The 23617-nt window shown below is 42.3% G+C and overlaps 1 protein-coding gene and 1 long non-coding RNA gene across 2 annotated transcripts; both read right to left on the bottom strand.

Annotated features, from left to right (window-relative positions):
• Nucleotides 1-513: 513 nt before the first annotated feature.
• On the bottom strand, nucleotides 514-2450 carry LOC138651217 (uncharacterized). The gene is made up of 3 exons (XR_011315454.1): nucleotides 2269-2450; nucleotides 2045-2159; nucleotides 514-1746 (listed from the first exon to the last, which is right to left on the bottom strand). It is a non-coding gene; the product is annotated as an uncharacterized lncRNA (long non-coding RNA).
• An 11712-nt stretch (nucleotides 2451-14162) lies between these two features.
• LOC138650864 (nicotinamide N-methyltransferase-like) lies at nucleotides 14163-16491 on the bottom strand. The gene is made up of 3 exons (XM_069740712.1): nucleotides 16293-16491; nucleotides 15303-15510; nucleotides 14163-14840 (listed from the first exon to the last, which is right to left on the bottom strand). Exons 1-3 carry the CDS (start codon nucleotides 16441-16443, stop codon nucleotides 14411-14413), a joined length of 789 nt encoding a protein of 262 aa, XP_069596813.1. The 5' UTR covers nucleotides 16444-16491; the 3' UTR covers nucleotides 14163-14410.
• Between the last annotated feature and the right edge of the window lie 7126 nt (nucleotides 16492-23617).

Raw genomic sequence — 23617 nt, 5'->3', positions numbered from 1 at the left:
CTTTCCCATCTGTTGCATGTGTAGCCTCTAAACACCCAAGTAATATTATGTGTCCTCCAGGATTCAGTAACCCTGAGAACGTCCTGAGATATCTCATGAAATCATTTTGATCTTTGCTGATAAAATCTAGAAGCCAGGCGCTGATCATACAATCTGCTGGTGGTAAGACGATTAGTTCCATTATATTTTCTTTCTCGAGGTCATATTTAACAACATGTTGGAGGGCTGATTTCACTTTTCCTTGGAGAATATGGGAAAATATGGTTAATGTGTATTATATCCAATTTTTGAATAGGATGGCATTAGTGCTTAATGGTTAGCGTTGAATTATCAGTGCAAGGGGAAAGATTAAATTTCAACTAAAATTAATGTAAATTGGGGGAAAGCAATCACAGGCCCTTAATAAGGTGCAGGAAGCCTGAACAGTGTTGTTATGGTCTATTTCATGGTGATACTTTTGTACTGTATAGGACAAAGTCAGAGCATATAAAGAAGGTGCGCACAAAGAACCAATTACTGAAAGTAGGAAAATGTATTAATTAAAATAACAAACACTTTCAAGAAATATAGAAATCTGGGATAACATAAAGTGAAGCAGCCAGTATATGGGATATATATACATATATATATTTGTACCGTGTTAGCCAGTAGATAGAAAAATATTTAGTGGTTGATACCTTTTAATGGCTAACTAAAAAGATGGTAACAAATTGCAATTTTCGAGACTACTCAGGTCTCTTCATCAGGCATAGACTAATACAAAATCTGAAGAATCACATATTTATACACAACAGGGCACAGTTATAATGCAATAGTTAAGACAAGTGACGAGAAGCAGATCTATCATAATGGGAGAGGGATAAACAGTTGTGGCCGTAAATATTGGAACAGTTCCTCTGATTGGGGTCTGGTCCATGGTCCTAATGCCCCCACAAGGTCTGAGGAGAAAATTCCTTAGTTGATGTAGACAGACATAAATCCATGCAACATATTCATTCCTGCACTGAGTGTGTCAATGGTTGTCATAAGTTTATACTACCAGACCCATCTGTCTCTGAGATTTGAAGTTACCTTTTAATACATGAAATGACTTGTATTAAGAAGTATCAACCACTGAGGACTGTGAAATCTAAATATTTTTCAGCCAGTAATGACAATACAGCACAGCAGGAGAGGATAGAAATAGCTGATAAGACTAGTTACATAATAAGAGGTCACAACCTGATGATGCTAATGGAAGTGGTGGAATGATTGAAGGAGTAGGATACTGCATATTTAGTTGTTAGAAATTCAGTCAGCAAACCCTACCTAAATGCACAAATTTGACCAATACTCCCGCTGTGGAGTAGTGTCCCTTCCCCAATTTGTGTTTCAGCTAATGTGCCTTCTTCAGAGATATACACTTGCCTTTTATACCTTGAGAAATGTACCAATATGCAGAAACACATTAATATCAATAACAAAACTGAACTGATTTCGAATTCCGATGCTCTTCATTCACACAGAGCAGTCTGCCTAAATGTGACAATTTCTGTTTTTGCAAAGAAATTAGATTTGTAATAGACTATACAAAATAGAAGATGTACTGTGCAAAAGTGATGATGAGTCACTTCTCATGGACAAGCCGTGTGGTGGGGAAGTCAAAAAGTTTCAGGTCAAATACCAGCAGGGTACATCATAGACAAAGGTATAAGAGAAATGGATAATCAAAGGCAAACTCCAGGGTCAAGAAAGCAAGCTCAGAGTCTGTCGAGACAAAAAGGGGTAATATAAATGGGTAGTTAAAAAGGCATATGTAAGGTCCGACAAGAAAGATCAAACTATCAGAATACTGAGCACAGAGCAAACACACCACTGAGCTCAAAACTACAACTGGCAAGTTCTAATTATAGCCAGCCAGCTAATTAGCCAGGTAATCTCTTAGATCAGATAACTCCAGGCAAACCATGCATGCCCTGCCAAATTGGGCTGCTGGGCTGTCAATCACAATACCAACAGCCCAGCGTGCAACTTTCTCAGATTGGGCTATTGGGAAGTCACTCACAATACTGACAGCTCAGCACACATGTGATCCTATATCAGGGGTGGGGAACCTGTAGCCTTGTACGAAATAGAGCGCAGGTGTGCGGGTTTGACCTCTGCTCCTTTTCTTTAGAGGCCTGTTGCAGAAAAACAAAAAACAAAAAAAGAAAAGTGACCAATTTGTATTTAGTTATTTACAATTGTAACCATAGAAACAGAATAAGATAGTAAAATGATGATACCTACCCTCAGTAAAAATTTTTATAAGATTTTCAATGGGAAATATTATGGAATCCTCTCCAAAGACAACATCTTTTTATCAGAAAAGTACCTCTCTAGACTTTCTCTGGAATCAAAGCCATCTTCATTGTAGAACTATAGGTACTAGAATCCATTGTCTGATCTTGAATCACAAATGAAGTGACTCCTTCTACAGCAGTGATTATGGTCTTTATATAATCACCAGGATTCAATTTGCAAAGAGTTTTAGCAAGAATTAATCATCAGGTCATGAGTTTTCATCTTAATTTAGAGAGTCATGGGATCCTACAATAACTTACCGGTAATAATCAAATAACCTTTATATTTAAATACAATGGGTAAAGTGAGTAGTGAAAACATCACCAATCAATTTTTTAAATAAATATATTTGTAATGGTACTATTAACATGAAACTCTCCCCAGATGTTGGTAATAAGCCATCTTATTCATCTAATTCACATGTCCATAAATTAAGTTGTGTAACTTATGGGTAATAATGAGAAATGACACAGGGAAAAAGTGTTGAACACATGAAGACAGAGAGGTGCAAAAATATATGCCATGGAAATAATAATAATAATAAAAAATAATTTTATTTATATGGCGCCAACATATTCCACTGCACTTTACAATTAAATGTGGACATAAACTGACAATTAAAACATCACAAAGTGATACATACCGTATTTTTCGGACTATATGACCCACTTTTTTCCTTGAAAATTTTCAAAGAAAACGGGGGATGCATCGTATAGTCCAGATGTACCAGCTGTGCCTGTGGAAGGGGGAGGTGAGGGAGTGTCAGTGATGGACGGGTGGGTCACAGAAGGCAGGAGCCGGCTCCTGCAGCTAACACCTTTGCCGGCTGTTAAAGAAAATTAATATTCACTGCTCCCCACACCCATAGTCTCTCCCACCTAAATGCACTGAAGCCAGCGCCGAGAGATAGGATAGACTATGGGCATGTGGAGCTGTGAATATTCATTTCTCTTTAATAGCACACTGTTAGCCTCAACCGCCAGCTTTCTGCAGCAACTGGGCTATCACTTGTGCACATTATTAAAGAAAATTAATATTCACTGCTTCCCAACCATAGTCCCTCCCACCTCTATGCACTGAAGCTGGCGCCGAGAAGTGGGTGAGAGTATGGGAGTCGGGAGCAGTGAATATTCATTCTCTTTAATAGCGGGCACACGTGATCGTCCAGATCATCCAGCCACTGCAGGAAGTCGGCGGCTGAGGCTAACAGTGTGCCTGCTATTAAAGAAGATGAATATTCCCTGCTCTCCACTCCAATAGTATTGAGCATGGGGAGCAGTGGATATTTTGGCAGCTGACATCGGTGTGTTGGCAGCGCATGACATCACTGCCTTGCACTGCTTACAAGCTGAAATCAGCTGATGGCATCAGAACAGGATGCAGCAAGTGAGAGGAGGGAAGCTAAGTAGAATGGATTATGTTTTTGTGTGCAATATGATGGCGGCCATGTATACCATGGGGATGAGTGGGCCATGTATACCAGGATGGGAATGAGGGGACAATGTATACCAGGATAGGGATGAGGGGACCATGTATACCAGGAAGGGGATGAGGGGATGATGTATACCAGGATGGGGAAAGAGGTCATGTATACCTGGATGGGAATGAGGGGACCATGAATACCAGAATGGCTATGAGCGGACCATGTATACCAGGATGGGGATGAGTGGACCATATATACCAGCATGGGGATGAGGGGACCATGTACACCAGGATGGGGTGGGGGAGCCATGTATACCAGGCTTCTAATCAACTCATTACCTGCAGTAAAGACAGCTGTCTTACATAGTCACCTTTATAAAAGACTCCTGTCCACAGACTCAATTAATTAATCAATCAGTCAGACTCTAACCTCTACAACATGGGTAAAACCAAAGAGCTTTCCTGCACAAAGCTGGAATGGGCTACAAAACCATAAGTAAGATGCTGGGTGAGAAGGAGACAACTGTTGGTGCAATAGTAAGAAAATGGAAGAAATACCAAATGACTGTCAATTGACATCAATCTGGGGCACCATGCAAAACCTCACCTTGTGTGGTATACTTGATCATGAAGAAGGTGAGAGATCAGCCTAAAACTACACAGGGGGGACTTGTTAATGATCTCAAGGCTGCTGGGACCACAGTCACCAAGAAAACCATTGGTAACACATTACACCATAAAGGTTTAAAATCCTGCAGTGCCCGCAAGGCCTCCCTCCTCAAGAAGGCACATGTGCAAGCCCATATGAAGTTTGCCAATGAACACCTGGATGATTCTGTGAGTGATTGGGAGAAGGTGCTGCGGTCAGATGAGACAAAAATTGAGGTCTTGGGCATTAACTCAACTCGCCGTGTTTGGAGGAAGAGAAATGCTGCCTATGACCCAAAGAACACCATCCCCACTGTCAAGCATGGAGGTGGAAACATTATGTTTTGGGGATGTTTCTCTGCTAAGGGCATAGGACTACATCACCACATCAATGGGAGAATGGAAGGAGCCATGTACCATAAAATCCTGAGTGACAACCTCCTTCCCTCCACCAGGACATTAAAAAACTTTTAGAACTGATCTTTCTTCCTAAACTTCTGATAATTAGATTAGTCAGTGCACAATTAATCAGTAAGTAATAGAGATGAAGGATTCTTTTAGTGCAAATCAAATTCATGTTGAAGTTTTGAGAATCCTCTGAACTCCATAAATTTGAGTGCAAACCACTTTGCATAAATCACCTAAAATACTCTAGTCTATTCTACACATTCAAAAAAAATTGTATCAGCAAGAGAATGATCACATTAGTTCATGTGGCTAAGCAAGCTTCCCCACAATGCTTTGCAGCTTTCACATCTTTTGGTATACCACAGCCCCTTGAGTAGCCAATATAAAAGCAGAAACAGGGAATGCAACAGTCATTTTGAGGTTAATCTGGATAGTGAGAGAGAGAAACTTATAAAAAAATTGTACAGATAGTGTGTGTCACAGCACAACCAAGAATTTTAGTGTGTCGTAAAGAGAATAATACAGATTTTATTAATAGGTAGCTATTGCTTATTTGACTAGTGTGGTTATAGTTCTATTTTGCTGCATTTCAATTACTGATTTTTATCCATCAATATTACTAAAATAATTAAAACCATATATTTATTTTACTGCCTCACAAAAGGTGCATATCACAAGCAGTGCTACTTTTTGCACAACAGTTAAATATTTCTAATTTGATAGACAGTACATAGACACAAAAACAATACTGTGGCTTACTGCCTGTGGTTTTTTTCCTGTTTTCTTTGTATTTCTTGGTATTTTTTTTTGCAAAGTGTCATTGTGTTTAAAAAATAAAAAATAAAAGAAAAAAAAAGTAAATTAACTGCAAACTTTTAGCAGAAGACCAGATATCCCCCTTAAGGTACCGTCACATTTAGTGACGCTGCAGCGATGTAGACAACAATGTCGATCGCTGCAGCGTCGTTGTTTGGTCGCTGGAGAGCTGTCACACAGACAGCTCTCCAGCGACCAACGATCCCAAAGTCCCCGGGTAACCAGGGTAAACATCGGGTTACTAAGCGCAGGGCCGCGCTTAGTAACCCGATGTTTACCCTGGTAACCAGTGTAAACGTAAAAAAAACAAACACTACACACTTACCTTCCGGTGTCTGTCCTCCGGCGCTCTGCTTTCCTCTGCACTGTCAGCGCCAGCCAGCCGGAAAGCAGAGCGGTGACGTCACCGCTGTGCTTTCCGGCTGGCCGGCGCTCACAGCCAGTGCAGGGAAGCAGAGCGCCGGGGACAGACATGGATGGTAAGTATGTAGTGTTTGTTTTTTTTACGTTTACGCTGGTAACCAGGGTAAACATCGGGTTACTAAGCGCGGCCCTGCGCTTAGTAACCCGATGTTTACCCTGGTTACCAGTGAAGACATCGCTGGATCGGCGTCACACACGCCGATTCAGCGATGTCTGCGGGAGATCCAGCGACAAAATAAAGTTCTGGACTTTCCCCAGCGACCAACGATCTCCCAGCAGGGGCCTGATCGTTGGTCGCTGTCACACATAACGATTTCCTTAACGATATCGTTGCTACGTCACAAAAAGCAATGATATCGTTAACGATATCGTTATGTGTGACGGTACCTTTAAACAAGGAGATGAACTTTGCTACTTGACTTTGAATAACCTTACTGTTAGTGGATGATCGCTTCTCCTGATCCTCATACGATGTCAATATTTGTTCCTGAGTTGAGTGAAAAACATTGTTCATTCTATTGACTAAGAAATCATAAGGGATCAGATAAACACATGATGTCTCTTCATCCATTTCTCATATTTTCAACTTCAGGCATGTATTAAACATTTCAAAACATGAATTGTGGTGATGGATATTTCTTAGTTCAAGTGTTTTGGTATTTTATAATTAAGGTTTTTTTTTTTTACAGAAACTCTGTAGTCAGATAATGATAGACATTTTTGTTGCATTTAATGCATTTTTGTTTAAGCCATATAATGTTTTTGTCTATGTCATCTTTGTGGTGTCTTTTTTCAGGTCAATGGCATTTTTCAACAATCAGCAAGCATTTTTTGTCATTTATTTTTTACATAGGCTCATAGTAGCAAAGACGTAATTACATAGTATATATGATTATCAGATATCAATATAGTATACAGCTATATAGTAAGTATAGCAACTTGATAATCTCCCTATCCAGGCCGGACATCAAAAATAATTAACCAAAAGATGCATAATAATAGAATAAGAAAAGTATTTTTACCAAAGGTGCAATGTGCTGCTAGGTACCCCTAAGCGTGTTTCGACTCTGAAGCCTTCTTTTGGGGGAGTCTTTGAACTTTACTACTTCACTTTGATTAACCTTTCTGTTAGTGGATGATCGGTTGTCCTGATCCTCATGTGTTGTCAATATTTGTTGCTGATGACTTCATTAAGCAAAAAACATTGTTCATTCTATTGACAAAGGAATAGCGATGAGCGAACGTGCTCGCCACTACTCGTTACTTGCCCAAGTATCACTATGCTCGGTGTACTCTGCATTTCCGGGATTATTCGGCGGTAATTGGTGTAGGTGTAGGTGCAGGGATTGTCTGCCAGGCCATGAAACGCCGCAGCCATCTTTGTTGTGTTCGTGCATTGATTGGCTGGGCTGTACATCATCATCCCGAGTTTAAGAGACCTGGCGCCGCCCTGCTCGCCGCATTCTGTTCCTGTTTCTGCGAGAGTAGGGAGAGCTGGTGCCGAAATAGGGTCAGAATTGTGGTTTTTAGAGGTAGTGTAGGTCTGCAACTCTTACATCCACAACTCCTGAGAAACCAACACTCCTTTTTAGGGCTAATTCGCGGGTCCCAATATTGCAGCGCTAGGCAGGCAGGGCACAGCATATCAACATCAGTGCAAGGGCTGCAGGCACTGTATGTGCATCCATTGGTCCCACTGCATCCTTCCCAAAGCACCATAACTGCCTGCTGCTGCAGCTTATTTACTGTCTATATACCTTTTTTTTTTCCAAAAAATTACCCCCCCCCAAAAAAAAAAATATACAGTCTGTTTTGTCAGACTGAGGCCTGTTGAAAAGTTATAGTTTGTCAGGCATACGTAGCATAGTTGTGTGGTAGTTCACCGAAAAAGGCCTCATATATCTCTGCTCCAAGTTTGGTCATTGGAGGCCGGTGTACTTATTTTTTGGCTGTCTGATACTCAAATTCTATTCAGCACTATTTCGCATAAAAAAAATTGAGAGGCCACAGATTTGCCAGTGTGGTATTTCCATTACAGCCGTCATATATCTCTGTGCTCCAAGTTTGGTCATTGGAGGCCGGTGTACTTATTTTTTGGCTGTCTTATACTCAAATTCTATACAGCGCAATTTGGCATAAAAAAAATTGAAAGGCCACAAATTTGCCAGTGTGGTATTTCTGTGTCATCCCTGATTATATCTGCGTGCTCCAAGTTAGCGCATTTTTGGACGGTGGACCACTTTTTTTGCTGTCTGATACTCTAATTATATACAGCACTATTTTGCAGTTTTTAAAAACCCACCTATTTGGCAGTGTGTTATTTCCGTGACAGGACTCATATATGTGCGTGCTCCAAGTTAGCGCATTTTAGGCCTTTTTTACACAGTATTTGCTGTCTGTTACCCTAGTCCGGTACACTATTTTAGTTTAAAAAAGTAAAAAATGCAGGCCACATATCGAACTGTGTGGTATCTCGTTAAAAATACTTCTATTTCAAGTTGTTATGGCTGCTTCATGACTGTGTTAAATGCTCCAACTACTACTACCACCATCCTCATTTCCGGCCTACAGGCAGTCACTGCGCACATAAAAAGTCTGAGGAGCAGAGTGTCAACGCTTGGGCGGTGTTGTACTCTGTCTCTGTATTATGAAGGTGTTTTCTCTCCCAAAAAAAGCGGTACTGCCATAAAGCGAGGAGACATGTGCCCAATGACCGCCAAAGAGCGATGCACCGTGCGCTCCATGAACGTAAGTACAGCGCATGTGTGCAGTAGAGAGAGAGACAGTTCATGCTCTGTGTTAAGCTTTGCTAAACAATAATTAAAGGGCACAGAGGACATAGGTATGGTCAGCAAGGTACTCCCTCTGCATTTTCCCAAACTTTTCACTCCTTGTGAGAGTCCACCATGCCTCAGGGCCAGGGCGATCGGAGAGTCTGAGAAAACTCTCCCTGGACTTTGCCAGTGTTCCACTGCCTCTGCTGGATTGGAGTTGTGTCTCTCTCACCTGTACTCCTTACTTGGCCGACGAACTGTGACCTCTTCTGTCAGCGTTTTCAGATGGGATTTTTTTAAATAATTCAGCAAGAAGAGCCCTCTGGTCCTACAACCTTGTAGTACACATGTCTGGCTCTGGAATAAGAGATATAAAGTTCTCCTTGTAGCGTGGGTCTAGAAGTGTCAACAACACCAATCAGTATTGGCTGTCACCCAAAATTTGAAGAACGCAGGGGTGATGGGAAAGGCAGCATAACCTAAACTCAGCAATGCATCATAGACTGCAAACAGTAGATATTCCGTGTTCTCACCAAAAGCACAACTGACCATGGTCTCCCCTCCTCTTTGTCCTCAGGCCTCCACTACTTTCGACAAACGTCAGTAATATCATTGTAAATACATCATTGTAAATATATTCCCCTGTAGTTTTTAAGTTTTTATTTCCTCCACCTCATTGTAAATTTTAAGTTGTCAGTGCTGTCACCACTTGTCCACGTGTCTGTGGTTAGGTTGACTTTGCCAATAACAGCATCTTGGAAGGCACGGGTAATATTTTGGGACACGTGCCTGTGTAATGCCGGGATGCCACACTGGCACAAAACGTCCCGCATGTTCGTGGCCTCGAGGTGATCCATGTTTTGGGACACGTGCCTGTGTAATGCCGGGACACCACACTGGCCTTGAGGTGATCTTTGACTCTGCCCTCTCTTTCAACATACATATCCAAGCCCTTGCCTCCTCCTGCCCACTACAACTCAAAAACAGTTCTAGGATCTGTACATTCCAAGAAACTGCAAACATGTTTGTGCACGCCCTCATGATCTCCCGCCTCCACTATTGCAACCTTCTACTTTCTGACCTCCCCTCTAGTACTCTTGCACCACTCCAATCTATCCTAAAGTCTGATGCCCGAGTAATCCAACTGCTCCTCAGTTATTCCCCGGCCTCTCCTCTCTGCTAGGCCCTTCACTGACTTCCAATTGCCCAGAGGCTACAGTTCAAAATCAAAACCCTAACTATGATATGCAAAGCCTTCCACAACCTGTCTGCATACATCTGTAACATGGTCTCCCAATGTCCAACTGGGTCATGGCTTCCTCTACGCTAACCCAGCGTGCCGTCAGCGAGATGTACCGTCCCTGCCCACAAGCACTTGTCCACGTGTCCATGGTTAGGTGCACTTTCCCTGTAACAGCATTGTTGAGGGCCTGGGTAATGTTGTGGGACATGTCGTTGCTTGTGTAATGTCGTGACAGCAGACCGGGCAAAATTGTGGCGGCTGGGTAGTGAGTACCTTGTGATGGTCACCGCCATCTGGTTGCTGAAAGCTTAGGCCTCACACGGGCCTAAAATGCAACATTTTGAATGCCTGCAGATGAGAAATGTGTGAATTTAGTACTGTGGCGTTGCCTGCGTATTTCCACTTGCGTTCCAAGGACTGGAGTATGGACAACTGAACGCTGCACTGGACCAAGGACGTGGACGTGCTTGTTGATGGTGGTAGTTCAGTTTGTGTGCAACTGCAGATGCAGGGCATGGGGCATGTTTGCATGCAGCATGGACAGGAGATTGGCTTGCACGCACAACATTGGAAGAAGCAGTGGCATCACCCACACACGTTGTTCTTGGAGCCTTGTGTTCAACCCACAAAGTTGGGTGCTTTCCTGCCATGTGCCTAATCATGCTTGTGGTGGTTAGGATGGAAGTTTTGCTACCCCTGCTGATGCGGGCATGGCCGGTGGTGCAAATGGCCTTTTTGGGGTTATCGGCAGAGCCTTTAAAAAACAACCAGGCTATTACGGGGACATTCAGTGTCTCCCTCTCCCACACCACCTTTTCACCTAGACCCTGGTCTTTTGATGTTCCCCAAGGCACAGTTCTAGGACCCCTACTCTTCTCCATCTACACCTTCGGTCTGGGCCAGCTGATGTAATGGCACGGTTTGTAATCTCATCAGTACGCCGATGACACACGTATCTACCTATCTGTACCTGACATCACCTCCTTACCGTCCAAAATCAGACGTCTTCCCACTTATTCATCCTTCTTTTGTGTTCGCTTTCAAAAAGTGGACATGGACCAAACAGAATACATCATCTTTCAACCATCTTAGGCTAAATAGACATGAGAGCTGTGTATGCATCATTCAGTACCACTTTAGTAAGAGGGAAAGTTTGCCCAAGAGAAAATGATTTCCCAGACATTCACAGCCTTTTTTGCACATTTTTTGCAGCTGTGATCTTCATCTTCTTGGTGTGGATGTAGTAAATTTCAAAGTGTTCATCAATACCATCATCGACCATATCTCGGAAAGAGGAAATCTGGTGTTTCCCAGAGTCGTGGTTATGTACGTTTTGTGGCATTCCTTTAACAGTGTTCATTACACTAGAAAAAAGAATTGTTGACTGTGACATTTGGATATTATTGGTAATAGTTATGGATGATGCACTGCTCTTTAAACTTTGTTTTTCACAAGCATCCATCATTTTGTTTGGTTTTCCTACCACACTGATCTGCTTTCTTTAATTCAGCATCTCTCGAACATGTTGTACTTTGCCCTTTAGACAGACTTGTGCGTCTTTCGCAAAATAATTTGACAGGAATTTTTTAGGCCGAGTCTAAGGCTGGTTTCACATTTGCGTTTTTTTGGGTGCGTTTTTGCGGTAAAAAACGCAAAGAAACGCATGGTGAAAAAATGCATGTAAACGCATGCAAACGCTGCGTTTTTTTGATGCATGCGTTTTTGCATGTGGTGTAAAAAACGCGGCGTTTTACCGCGTTTACATGCGTTTTTTCATGCGTTTGCGTTTTTTAAACGCATGCTGAGAAATGTGGGACAGCTGCCAATCATTAAAAAAAAGTAAAAAACCCACTATAAACAGAAATAGTTAGGGTTAGGAGTAGGGGTAGGGTTAGGGGTAAGGATCATAACCCTAACCCTAAAGGGATCCTAACCCTAACCCTACCCCTAACCCTAACCCTAACCCTACCCCTAACCCTAACCCTAAGAGATCCTAACCCTACCCCTAACCCTAACCCTACCCCTAACCCTAACCCTAACCCTACCCCTAACCCTAAGGGATCCTAACCCTACCCCTAACCCTAACCCTACCCCTAACCATAAAGGGGTTAGGGTTAGGGGTAGGGTTAGGGGTAGGGTTAGGGGTAGGGTTAGGATCCCTTAGGGTTAGGGGTAGGGTTAGGGTTAGGGTTAGGGGTAGGGTTAGGATCCCTTAGGGTTAGGGTTAGGGGTAGGGTTAGGGTTAGGGTTAGGGGTAGGGTTAGGATCCCTTTATCACCTTTACGTTGGGTGGTGGCATATTAGTGTGTTTTCAGTGTTTTTAATTAAAAAACGCATGCGTTTTTTAACGCAAAAAACGCATGCACCAAAAAACGCATGCGTCCCCATTGACTCCAATGCATTTTTTGACACAAAAAAAACGCATGAAAACGCATGCGTTTTTTTTTGGTCCAAAAATCGCTTCTAAAAATACTACAAGTAGCATTTTAGAAAAAAACGCATGCAGTAAAAAAACGCATGCGTTGCAAAATGCGACCAAACGCATACACAAAAAAACGCATGCGTTTTCAATGTTAAATATAGGAAAAAAAAACGCAGCAGACAAAAACGCAAGTGTGAAACCAGCCTTACATGCGCATCTGTTACACAGATCTTCTGACGGGCATGAAACATATTATTGTAATTGGTGGTGGCTAAACGACTAATCAATGTAGGCTGTATCCTGGATCTCATACCTCCCATAGCCACCACTGTTATTAATCATGTACGTTCCCATTCCTGTCATCACCATGCCCCTTTTCCTCATTACTTCATCCAACGATTCATCCTCCATATTTTTAGTTAAAAGCTGAACCTTCCGAGCAGCAACTGTGTAGGAAACCAATTTACAGTTTTGCAAGGTGTTTATAAATTATGATGCCCATTAACAATTTTTTTTAACAAAATTCACCTCCATGGGGAATTGTTTCACAGCCCATGCACTTAATCTATGGGCATTACAAGTGTAGGAGACCAGCTCCTTTACATTGGGAATAGGTTTTAATGAGGCCTTCCTCCACCTCTCATCATTCTCCACCAGACCACCACTACATCACCAGGCTTCACGTCTTCCGTGCTGTTAAAGACAGTCAATTTTTGGGCAAGGGTGTCTATGATCCCCATGAAATATTTTTTAAACATTTACTCCCCATGAGCAATTGCTTGTCATGCCATGCATTTCATTACAAGTGTCAGACACCACATCCCTACATTGGGCCTACTTCTTAACTTTAACGTTCTTAACGTTCACCCTGGTGATCTAGTGGTAGTTAAAGGACACATTGCAGGAGACAGAGATTAGAAGTAGGCCCAATGGAATGCCATGCCCAATTCCCCAATGTGGGGTCCTTTTTGGACTTATTAAAATAGTGCCATCACAGCCCCCTAGCCCAAAATTCAGTGGCATCGTTAATGAAACAAAATGGGTCTGCTTATGTGTCACACACCACATGGCCAGCTAGGGGTGTTAAATGTTACACTGACATTTCCCAGTGAATGCATTTGTAGTGGTTGAAACCAATGTTAAAGTTGAAAAACGCTTCAAAAACGCTGCGCCTGAACTAAGCCTAACTGGGAGAGGAAATTTTTTGGTCTGGGGTTAAATATTTGGCCTTACAGGCAAGTCATTAACCTGCAAAGGATGTACCTTGACATATTTCCAAGCAAAACCCGTTTTGGTTTTGTTTTAATGTGTCTTTTGTGGCACCGGGAAAAATGGCATGAATCTCGGAAAAAAATGATTAAAGCTGTGAACTAGAAGTCAGGAATGTTTCCAGGGGCAATCCCCATGAGGTTCCTGTGTCATTTGAGCAGTGTTTCCATCCTTTTCTGATGGTTTTAGACCTTAAAAGGACCCCCAGGGGGGATCGCTTTAATAATTCCAATTTGTTCAACCCGAGCAACGAGCACCCGAGCATTTTAGTGCTCGCCCATCACTTTTTATTACACTTTTCAAACAAAAGCAAATAGGTAATAGAGTATCAATGAGAAAGCAGATGATCCAGCCAGGTCTCAGCATAAGTCTACAGTAATTTGTAAGATATAGAACACTAATTTTACAAGATAGATCCTTGAAAGATATTTATGTATTAGATAATTCCTGGGATAAACATTACACATTGCATTTTTATTGAAGATTGAACAGTTATATAATTATATAATAATAGCATGCACAAGATACAAATTACAGAAATTATGCCAATAGCAGAAATTAATATACTTCTCAACATGAAGCCCTGCTATCTTATATTCTATTTTAAAGACTTATATATCAATTTTGATTTACGAATTACATTTGTAGTTTTCTTTACAGTAATTATAGCTCCTTCTCTTTGTGAGCTACAATGAATAGCACGTTCTTATAGTCAGTAAGGTCACTCACAACATTTCTTTTCTTAACCTTGCAGTTATCAATTACAAATCCTGCATCAACTAGAGTTTTCCTGACAAAATCCTCATCACAGCTGAAAAGGTGAATCTTGTCTTTCCCAACTGTTACATATGTAGCCTCTATAAATCCTAACAATATAATGTGCCCTCCAGGTTTGAGTAACCTTGAGAACTTCCTCAAATAGCTCAAGTAATCATCTTGATTTCTGCAAATAAAATCTAGAAGCAAAGCACTGATGATACAATCTGCTGGTGGTAAGACCATTGGTTCCATTATATTTTCTTTCTCGAGGTCACATTTCATAATATGTTGGAGGGCTGATTTCACATTTCCTTCTTTGTCCTGTAATAGATCACTGAAAAAGATTTGCAAAATGATTAAAGTGATTGTCCTACATACAGTACTAAATAGAATGGAATTAGGGCACAGAGATTAGACCGGAAAAATGGATACATCACGTCTATAAGATTAGAGATGAGCAAATCGATCTACAAAGAATTGAGTTTGAGTGAATTTTCCTGAAATTCGCAATTCCAAGCAAATGCAAACATTTTGATTTTCAATTCACTAGGATGGGCAAAAAAGTGCCCTACGGCATTTCACAAACCAGTGAAGGATCTGTTAATGTTCTAATGCTCCTGACAGGGCTACAAACTTTTGGTACTTGCAGCAGCATCCTCACTTCTTTTTCATGGCTTGAAAAAAATCTGTTTCCAACAGATATTTCACAGAGAGAAAATAAATATCTGCAAAGTATCGCTCCCCTGTACCTGCCTCATAAAGATTGTGCCGTCTAAATTTTGAATAATCAACTCACGTGCTTCCTTTTTGGTCTACATTAAGTTTTGTGCAATGTCTCCAATCAAACGCTCCTGTACGTGAGTCCACCCATCTTTTCAGCTCCAAGATGCATCTGTCTCTCATCCTCAGCACTATGATGTGCTTGAAAAATTCACAGGCTGTAAACAGATGATGAACCAAGGAACCAACACTTAGGTCAATCAACATTTCTCCTTTAACGTGACCTGTATAAAAAATTATAAATGTATTAAACAAATGCATACCAAATTGAAATGCCTCTAAAACGGGATCGTTCATTGTCTAAATTCACTGTTTGAACTAAAAATTAGATTAGATTAGATTAGATTAGATAAAAATGTAATCATTCCATTGAGGAATCAATTCCATTGGCAGTGAAGAGATGTAGACACATTGAACAAAGCTGCCCTGCTTTACTAGTAGCTGTGCTGCATGGGGTGCTTTTTGTTAGACCTCCATCAATATCATGTTGATAACATTTCCTAAGAAAAGGTCATTAATAGTTTCTTCCTGGACAAGATCTACAAGACCAGGTCAACCATAGCTGAAACAGCTATCCCCATCTCAGCCACTCATGTACCACGCAAGTGGTTGGGGCTACAGAATCACCACAGAACTACAAGCTACATTGATTCCATAACTGAAGTAACAGAAGCAGTTCAGCATGTGCAATGTTCTTGTGCCTAAGCTTGTACTGATGGGTCATATATTGCCATATAACAGCAGATTCCAAAATAATTTCACCCACAATTGAAGTTTCAGATTAACCTTTTTTCATCTTCACCATGTTTTCTGGAAATTAGAGAGGCAAAACAATGAATCTGTTAACCAAGGGACCTAATATTCTTCAACATATTCAAGGACCATAGCTTTGATGAACCTGAGGATGGCCATTCTTACGTTTTCTGATCACCAAAACCCACAAAACAAAAATGTGCCCGATTTGCAATTTATCTAAAGTTATCAATAGAAAGATTAAGATACATACCCTCTGTGAAAGTTTTTATAAGATTTTCAGTGGGAAATATTAAGGAATCTTCTTGAAAGATCATGTCTTCTTTATCTGAAAAATACCTCTCCAGACCTGCTCTGGAGTCAATGCCATCTACATGATAGAATGTACAGTCTTTGGAATCCATTATCTTATCTTGTATCACAGACGAGGTTGCTCCTTCTACATCACTTCTCTTTATATAGTCTTTATGTAACCAACAGTAATAAATTTACATAGAAAGTAATAATGACTTATCAGGTCTTGAGTTTTCATCATCACGAGCAAGTCATGGGAATATACAGTATATTAACATAGTGATTTAATAATCTATATGAAAAAAAATCCCAGTAATTTTCCTATCTGTCTGTCTGCAATGGCTTCTCAAAGAGAAGAATTGGTTCTAAGTTGCACTTGAACTTGGACACTGGCAATGGAATAAAATATTTTTAGAATGACTAGATAAGTTGGCACACAATTTATCAGTAAATATTAGATTCATCAGATTTATTTGAATTTAGCCAGGAAACATTATACCGCAGACCATAAGAGCTTACACTCTACAGGAGAGAGAGAGGATCCTGCTGATCATAAGAGTTTACACTCTACAGAAGAGAGAGGACCCCACTGACCATAAGAGCTTACACTCTACAGGAGAGAGAGGACCCCGCTGACCATAAGAGCTTACGCTCTACAGGAGAGAGAGAGGACCCCGCTGACCATAAGAGTTTACACTCTACAGGAGAGAGAGGACCCCGCTGACCATAAGAGCTTACACTCTACAGGAGAGAGAGAGGATCCTGCTGATCATAAGAGTTTACACTCTACAGAAGAGAGAGGACCCCACTGACCATAAGAGCTTACACTCTACAGGAGAGAGAGGACCCCACTGACCATAAGAGCTTACGCTCTACAGGAGAGAGAGAGGACCCCGCTGACCATAAGAGTTTACACTCTACAGGAGAGAGAGGACCTCGCTGACCATAAGAGCTTACGCTCTACAGGAGAGAGAGGACGCCACTGACCATAAGAGCTTACATTTTACAGGAAAGAGAAATATATTTGCAGCGAACCTATTCTCCAACCAAGAAGGGTATATATATATGCCCAAAGGAAGACCTCTCATTGAAGGACAGGGTCACACGCTCAGGTCCTGAAGTAACTCTCATTGGTCCTCTATGAAGGCCCTGAAGTTGCTGCAACTACAACCCCTGGCAAAAATTATGGAATTGCCAGCCTTGGAGGATATTCATTCAGTTGTTTAATTTTGTAGAAAAAAAGCAGATCACAGACATGGCACAAAACTAAAGTCATTTCAAATGACAACTTTCTGTCTTTAAGAAACACTAAAAGAAATCAAGAACAAAAAAAGTGGTACTAGTCAGTAATGGTTAGTTTTTTAGAACAAGCAGAGGGTAAAAATTATGGAATCACTAAATTCTAAGGAAAAAATTATGGAATCATGAAAAAGAAACAAACTAAAAAACACTCCAAAACATCACTAGTATTTTGTTGCTCAACCTCTGGCTTGTATTACAGCTTGCTGTCTCTGAGGCATGGACTTAATGAGTGTCACACAGGAATCTTCATCAACCTGGCTCCAGCTTTCTCTGATTGCTGTTGCCAGATCAGCTTTGCAAGTTGGAGTCTTGTCATGGACCATTTTCTTCAACTTCCACCAAAGATTTTCAATCTTTCAATCCGCCCACAGAAGCAGGAAGACCTGACACCACAACAATAGGAGCCCTTAAAGGGACCACACTTCTTATTTTTCACACTATCTAGAAAACGCAGTTTGAGAAAGACCCGAGGCAGGGTCGAAACGTTACTACTTCGTTTATACTCCCTGCTGTGTGTGTATATATATGAAAATTTTGTCTCAACACATGTGAATAAATACATCACATTTTTGCAAAGATATACCATAAGAGTGCGGCTGATTTTTCTATAAAAGATTTTCAATTGGATTGAAATCCGGACTATTTGCAGGCCATGACATTGACCTTATGTGTCTATTTTCAAGGAATGTTTTCACAGTTTTTGCTCTATGGCAGGATGCATTATCATCTTTAAATATGATTTCATCATCTCCAAACATCCTTTCAATTGATGGGATATAAAAGTGTCCAAAATATCAACATAAACTTCTGCATTTATTGAAGATATAATGACAGCCATCTCTCCAGCCTTTACCTGACATGCAGCCCCATATCATCAATGACTGTGGAAGTTTGCATGTTCTCTTCAGGCAGTCTTCTTTATAAATTTCATTGGAACGGCACCAAACAAAAGTTCCAGCATCATCACCTTGCCCAATGCAGATTCGTGATTCATCACTGAATATGACTTTTATCCAGTCATCCACAGTCAACAATTGCATCTCCTTAGCCCATTGTAACCTTGTTTTTTTCTGTTTAGGTGTTAATGGCTTTCGTTTAGCTTTTCTGTATGTAAATCCCATTTCCTTTATGCGGTTTCTTACAGTTCGGTCACAGACGATGACTCCAGTTTCCATCCATTGCTTCCTCATTTATTTTGTTGTGCATTTCCTCTTTTGGAGACATATTGCTTTAAATTTCTGGTCTTGACTAGGGTTGAGCGAAATGGGTTGGCCAGATTCAGAAGTCGCCGACTTTTGGCAAAGTCGGGTTTCATGAAACCCGACCCGACCCCTGTGTGGGGTCGGCCATGAGGTCGGCAATCTTCTGATCTGGAATTGGAATTCCGATACTGAGTTCTAATATGTTTAAGATATCGGGAATCGGTATCGGAATTCATATTTAAGTGTAAAATAAAGAATAAAAATAAAAAAATATTGATATACTCACCCTCGGACGCTCCCTGGTTCTCACCGGCAGCCTTCCTTCTTAAGAATGAGCGCCTGAAGGGCCTTCGATGACATCACGGCTTGTGATTGGTCGCGTGAGCAGTCACATGGGCGGTCACGCGACCAATCACAAGCCACGACATCATCTAAGGTCCTTTAGGCGCTAATTCTTAGGAAGGAAGCGTCCGAGGGCGCGTCTGAGGGTGAGTATATTCCTAATAGGTATATACTCACCCTCGGACGCGCCCTGGTTCTAACCCGCAGCCTTCCTTCCTAAGAATCAGCGCCTGAAGGACCTTAGATGATGTCGCGGCTTGTGATTGGTCGCGTGACGCCCATGTGACCGCTCACGCGACCAATCACAAGCCGCGACGTCATCGAAGGTCCTTCAGGCGCTCATTCTTAGGAAGGAAGGCTGCCGGTGAGAACCAGGGCGCGTCCGAGGGTGAGTATAGCAATATTTTTTATTTTTATTCTTTATTTTACACTTAAATATGGATCCCAGGGCCTGAAGGAGAGTTTCCTCTCCTTCAGACCCTGGGAACCATTAGAAACCCAATGCACTGCATTGGGTTTCGTGTTTCGGCCGACCCCGACTTTTCTATAGGATCGGCCGATTTCACTCGACCCGACTTTTGAAAAAGTCAGGTTTCGTGAAACCCGACCCGATCCTATAAAAAGAAAAGTCGCTCAACCCTACTCTTGACGCTTTGATGTCTTCCTTGGCCTACCAGTTTGTTTGCTTTTAACAACCTTCCTATGTTGTTTGCATTTGGTCCAGATTTTAGACACAGCTGACTGTGAACAACCAACATCTTTGCAACATTGCGTGATGATTTACCCTCTTTTAAGAGTTTGATAATCCTCTCCTTTGTTTCAATTGACATCTCTCGTGTTGGAGCCATGTTTCATGTCAGTCTACTTGGTGCAACAGCTCTCCAAAGTGTGATCACTCCTTTTGAGATGCAGACTAACGAGCAGATCTAATTTGATGCTGGTGTTATTTTTGGGTATGAAAATTCACAGGGTGATTCCATAATTTTTCCCTCAGAATTGAATGATTCCTGTTATGATCCGGTGACCTTGGAGCAGCATGAGAACATTCACTGGAGAAGGTGGTCACTATACTAACCGCAATCCTGAACTTAACACCGCAACTAGAAGTAGCCGTGGAGTGTACCTAACAATCCTAGACACCTCGTCACAGCCGGAGGACTAAATACCCCTAAAGATGGAAAAAGGAATACTATCTTGCCTCAGAGCAGATCCCCAAAGGATAGACAGCCCCCCACAAATATTGGTGGGGAGTCGGAGAGGAAAAAACATACACAGGCAGAAAAACAGGATTTAGCACAGGAGGCCACTCTAGCTAAATAGGACAGGATAGGACAGAGTTCTGTGCGGTCAGTATTAAAACCCTTCAAAAATATCCACAGCAGAATATACAAAAACTTCCTACATCTAACTAAAGATGTAGGAGCGTAAATCTGCACTTATCTTTGCTGAATTTGGCAGCTAAGCAGGAGAAGCCAGAAAGTGATCCAACACTTCACAAGGAACATTGACAACTGGCAAGGGCTAATGAATCCTGCACACCTAAATATCCCAGTCAGCATTGCAATCAGCAGATACACCTGGCCAGGACTGCGACTCAGAGACAACTGCATTCCCACCTACAACCACTGGAGGGAGCCCAAGAGCAGAATTCACAACAGATTCCATAATTTTTCCCCTATGCTTGGTTAAAAAAAAGTAACCATTACTGACTACCAGATTTTTTGTTCTTGGTTTCTTTTATTGTTTCTTAAAGCCAGAAAGTTGCCATTTGAATGACTTTAGTTTTGTGCCATGTCTGTGATCTGCTTTTTTTCTCCAAGAACTGAAACAACTGAATGAACATCCTCCAAGGCCGGTGATTCCATAATTTTTGCCAGAGGTTGTATTAAAGGTTCGCATGGCTGCATGGCCATCATTTTGTTTCTGCCAGGCAGGATGACTGGGCATCCTTGCCACCGTGGGTGGAGTTTGCGCTAAACAACGCCATAGCCGACTCCACCGGTCAGACTCCATTTCTCCTTAATTACGGCCAGAATCCGCGTGTCCCTGTGCCCATGCCCATGTCTTCCGCCATCTCCAGGGCAGCAGACTGGGCTGTGGAGGCACGGGACATTTGGGACCGCACTCAAGATGCCATTCGGGCCTCCAAGGAGAGAATGAGGTACTCTGCCGATGCTCATCGGTGCCCCGCTCCGACCTTTGCTCCTGGCGACTTAGTGTTGCTCTCCGTTCATAGCATGAGGCTGCATGTCGAGTCCACTAAGTTTGCATCTCGCTACTTGGGTCCCTTCAAGGTCCTCGAACAGGTTAACCCTGTGGTCTACCGTCTGGCCCTTCCTCCATGCCTAGGTATCACCGACACCTTTCATGTGTCCCTCTTGAAGCCCGTATACATGTTCCAGTTTTCCGAGTCATCTGCTGAGACATCGGGTTCGTCTACGTACGATTTCGAGGTGAATGCTATTTTGGGGTGCAAGGTGGTACGTGACAAGGAATTTTATTTGGTGGACTGGAAGGGTTATGGTCCAGAGGACTGGTCTTGGGAACCTGCTGTGCACATTCGAGCTCCGCAGCTCATTGCGGCCTTCAAACATAGCGAATGTAAGGTTTTAGACAATTTGCTATATCTGCTGTTATTTTTTGTAGAACCTAGTTTTTCCTGTCGGCCATTTTGCTTTCTGTTCTGCTGTATCTACTTTGCCCTTAACCAGCATGGAGTTCTCAGTTTCAATGTTTCCGCCCTGTTCTCTGCCACTTGCCCTTTTAAGCAGCATCAGTTGTTTAATCAGTGCTTCAGAATCAAGTCTGCAGTTTACTTGACACCTTGCTCCTGGAAGACTTGGACTTATTATCCTAATCACCTTCAGATCTTTGGACATGTGTGGACTCAGGAATCCCTCAGCTTACCATCAACATTGGCAAGAGAAGTAGAGAGAGAACCTTTAACCTGTTTCTGTGACTAGATGGACTTAAGGTTTATTCCTGCCTGTCTTGTATCCTGCCTGCAACTGTGTTAACCCTTACTTGTATGAAGTAATACAAGAACTACTTAAAGGGAACCTGTCACCTGAATTCGGCGGGACCAGTTTGGGATCATATTGTCGGAGTTTTCGGGTGTTTGATTCACCCTTTCCTTACCCGCTGGCTGCATGCTGGCCAAAATATTGGATTAAAGTTCATTCTCTGTCCTCCGTAGTACACGCCTTCACAGGGTGAAGTTAACCCGTGTGTGTATCCACATTGTACCACCATATAGTCTATCATTACTTGGCAGCAGGTTCCATCTCTGCACGGTGGACCTCGGGCTGCAAACGCACCTTACTCTATCTTTCTCATTATTTGGTGCGTTCCGCTAGTCCTAACATTATGCTGGTGCGGTTGGCCCTGGGTTCCTCCTAATGCAGGACGATGCCAGACCCCGTGGCTGGAGTGTGTCAGCAGTTCCTGCAAGATAAAGGTATTGAAGCTATGGCTCGCCCGTTCCCCAGACCTGAATCCGTTTGAACACATCTGGAACATCATGTCTCGCACCATCCACCAACGTCACTTTGCACCCCAGAGTGTCCAGGAGTTGGCGGATACTTTAGTCCAGGTCTGGGAGGAGATCCCTCAGGAGACCATCTGACACCTCATCAGGAACATGCCTTGGCATTGTAGGGAGATCATACAGGCATGTGGAGGCCACACACACTACTGAGCATCATTCCTTGTCTTGAAGCATTTCCACTGAAGTTGGATCAGCCTATAACTTCATTTTCCACTTTGATTTTGAGCATCATTCCAACTCCAGACCTCCGTGGGATATTAGTTGTGATTTACGTTGATCATTTTTAGTTTTTATTGTTCTCAACACATTCCACTATGTAATGAGTAAAGATTTAAAACTGAATAATTTCATTCAGTGATGTCTAAGATGTGGGATTTTAGTGTTCCCTTTATTTTGTTTGAGCAGTGTACATATATATATACCGTATTTTTCGGACTATAAGACGCACCGGACCATAAGACACACCCCAAATTTGGGGTGAAAATTGCAGAAAAAAAGATTTTTTAAAAGATGGGGGTCCGTCTTATTGTCCGAATTTACAGTATCTTACCTGAGGGCTGGCGGTGGCAGAGCAGGGTCACAGGAGGCATGGTGTCGGCAGAGGTGGGGAGGTGCTGTGATGAGGAGGTGCTGGATGAGGAGGCGCAGTGAGAGGTATGGCGTGAGAGGGGTCCCTTTCCCTGGTATGGTGATGCAGCAGCCCGGTAAGCAGCAGAGCTGGTTGAATCCTGTGGTGGCAGAGGTGTGGCGGCAGAGGAGGCGCAGTATGCGGGGTCCTTTTCTCCGGTGAGGTGATGCAGCAGCCCGGTAAGCAGCAGAGCCGGGTGAATCCTGTTGTTATCGTGGGGGTGGCCATCTTCCTGAGGCCGCGCGTGTGCAGATGAAGCGCTC

Source organism: Ranitomeya imitator, chromosome 10 (assembly GCF_032444005.1).
Source record: "Ranitomeya imitator isolate aRanImi1 chromosome 10, aRanImi1.pri, whole genome shotgun sequence".
Taxonomy (NCBI): Eukaryota; Metazoa; Chordata; class Amphibia; order Anura; family Dendrobatidae; genus Ranitomeya; species Ranitomeya imitator.
This window is presented reverse-complemented; position numbering and strand designations above follow the sequence as displayed.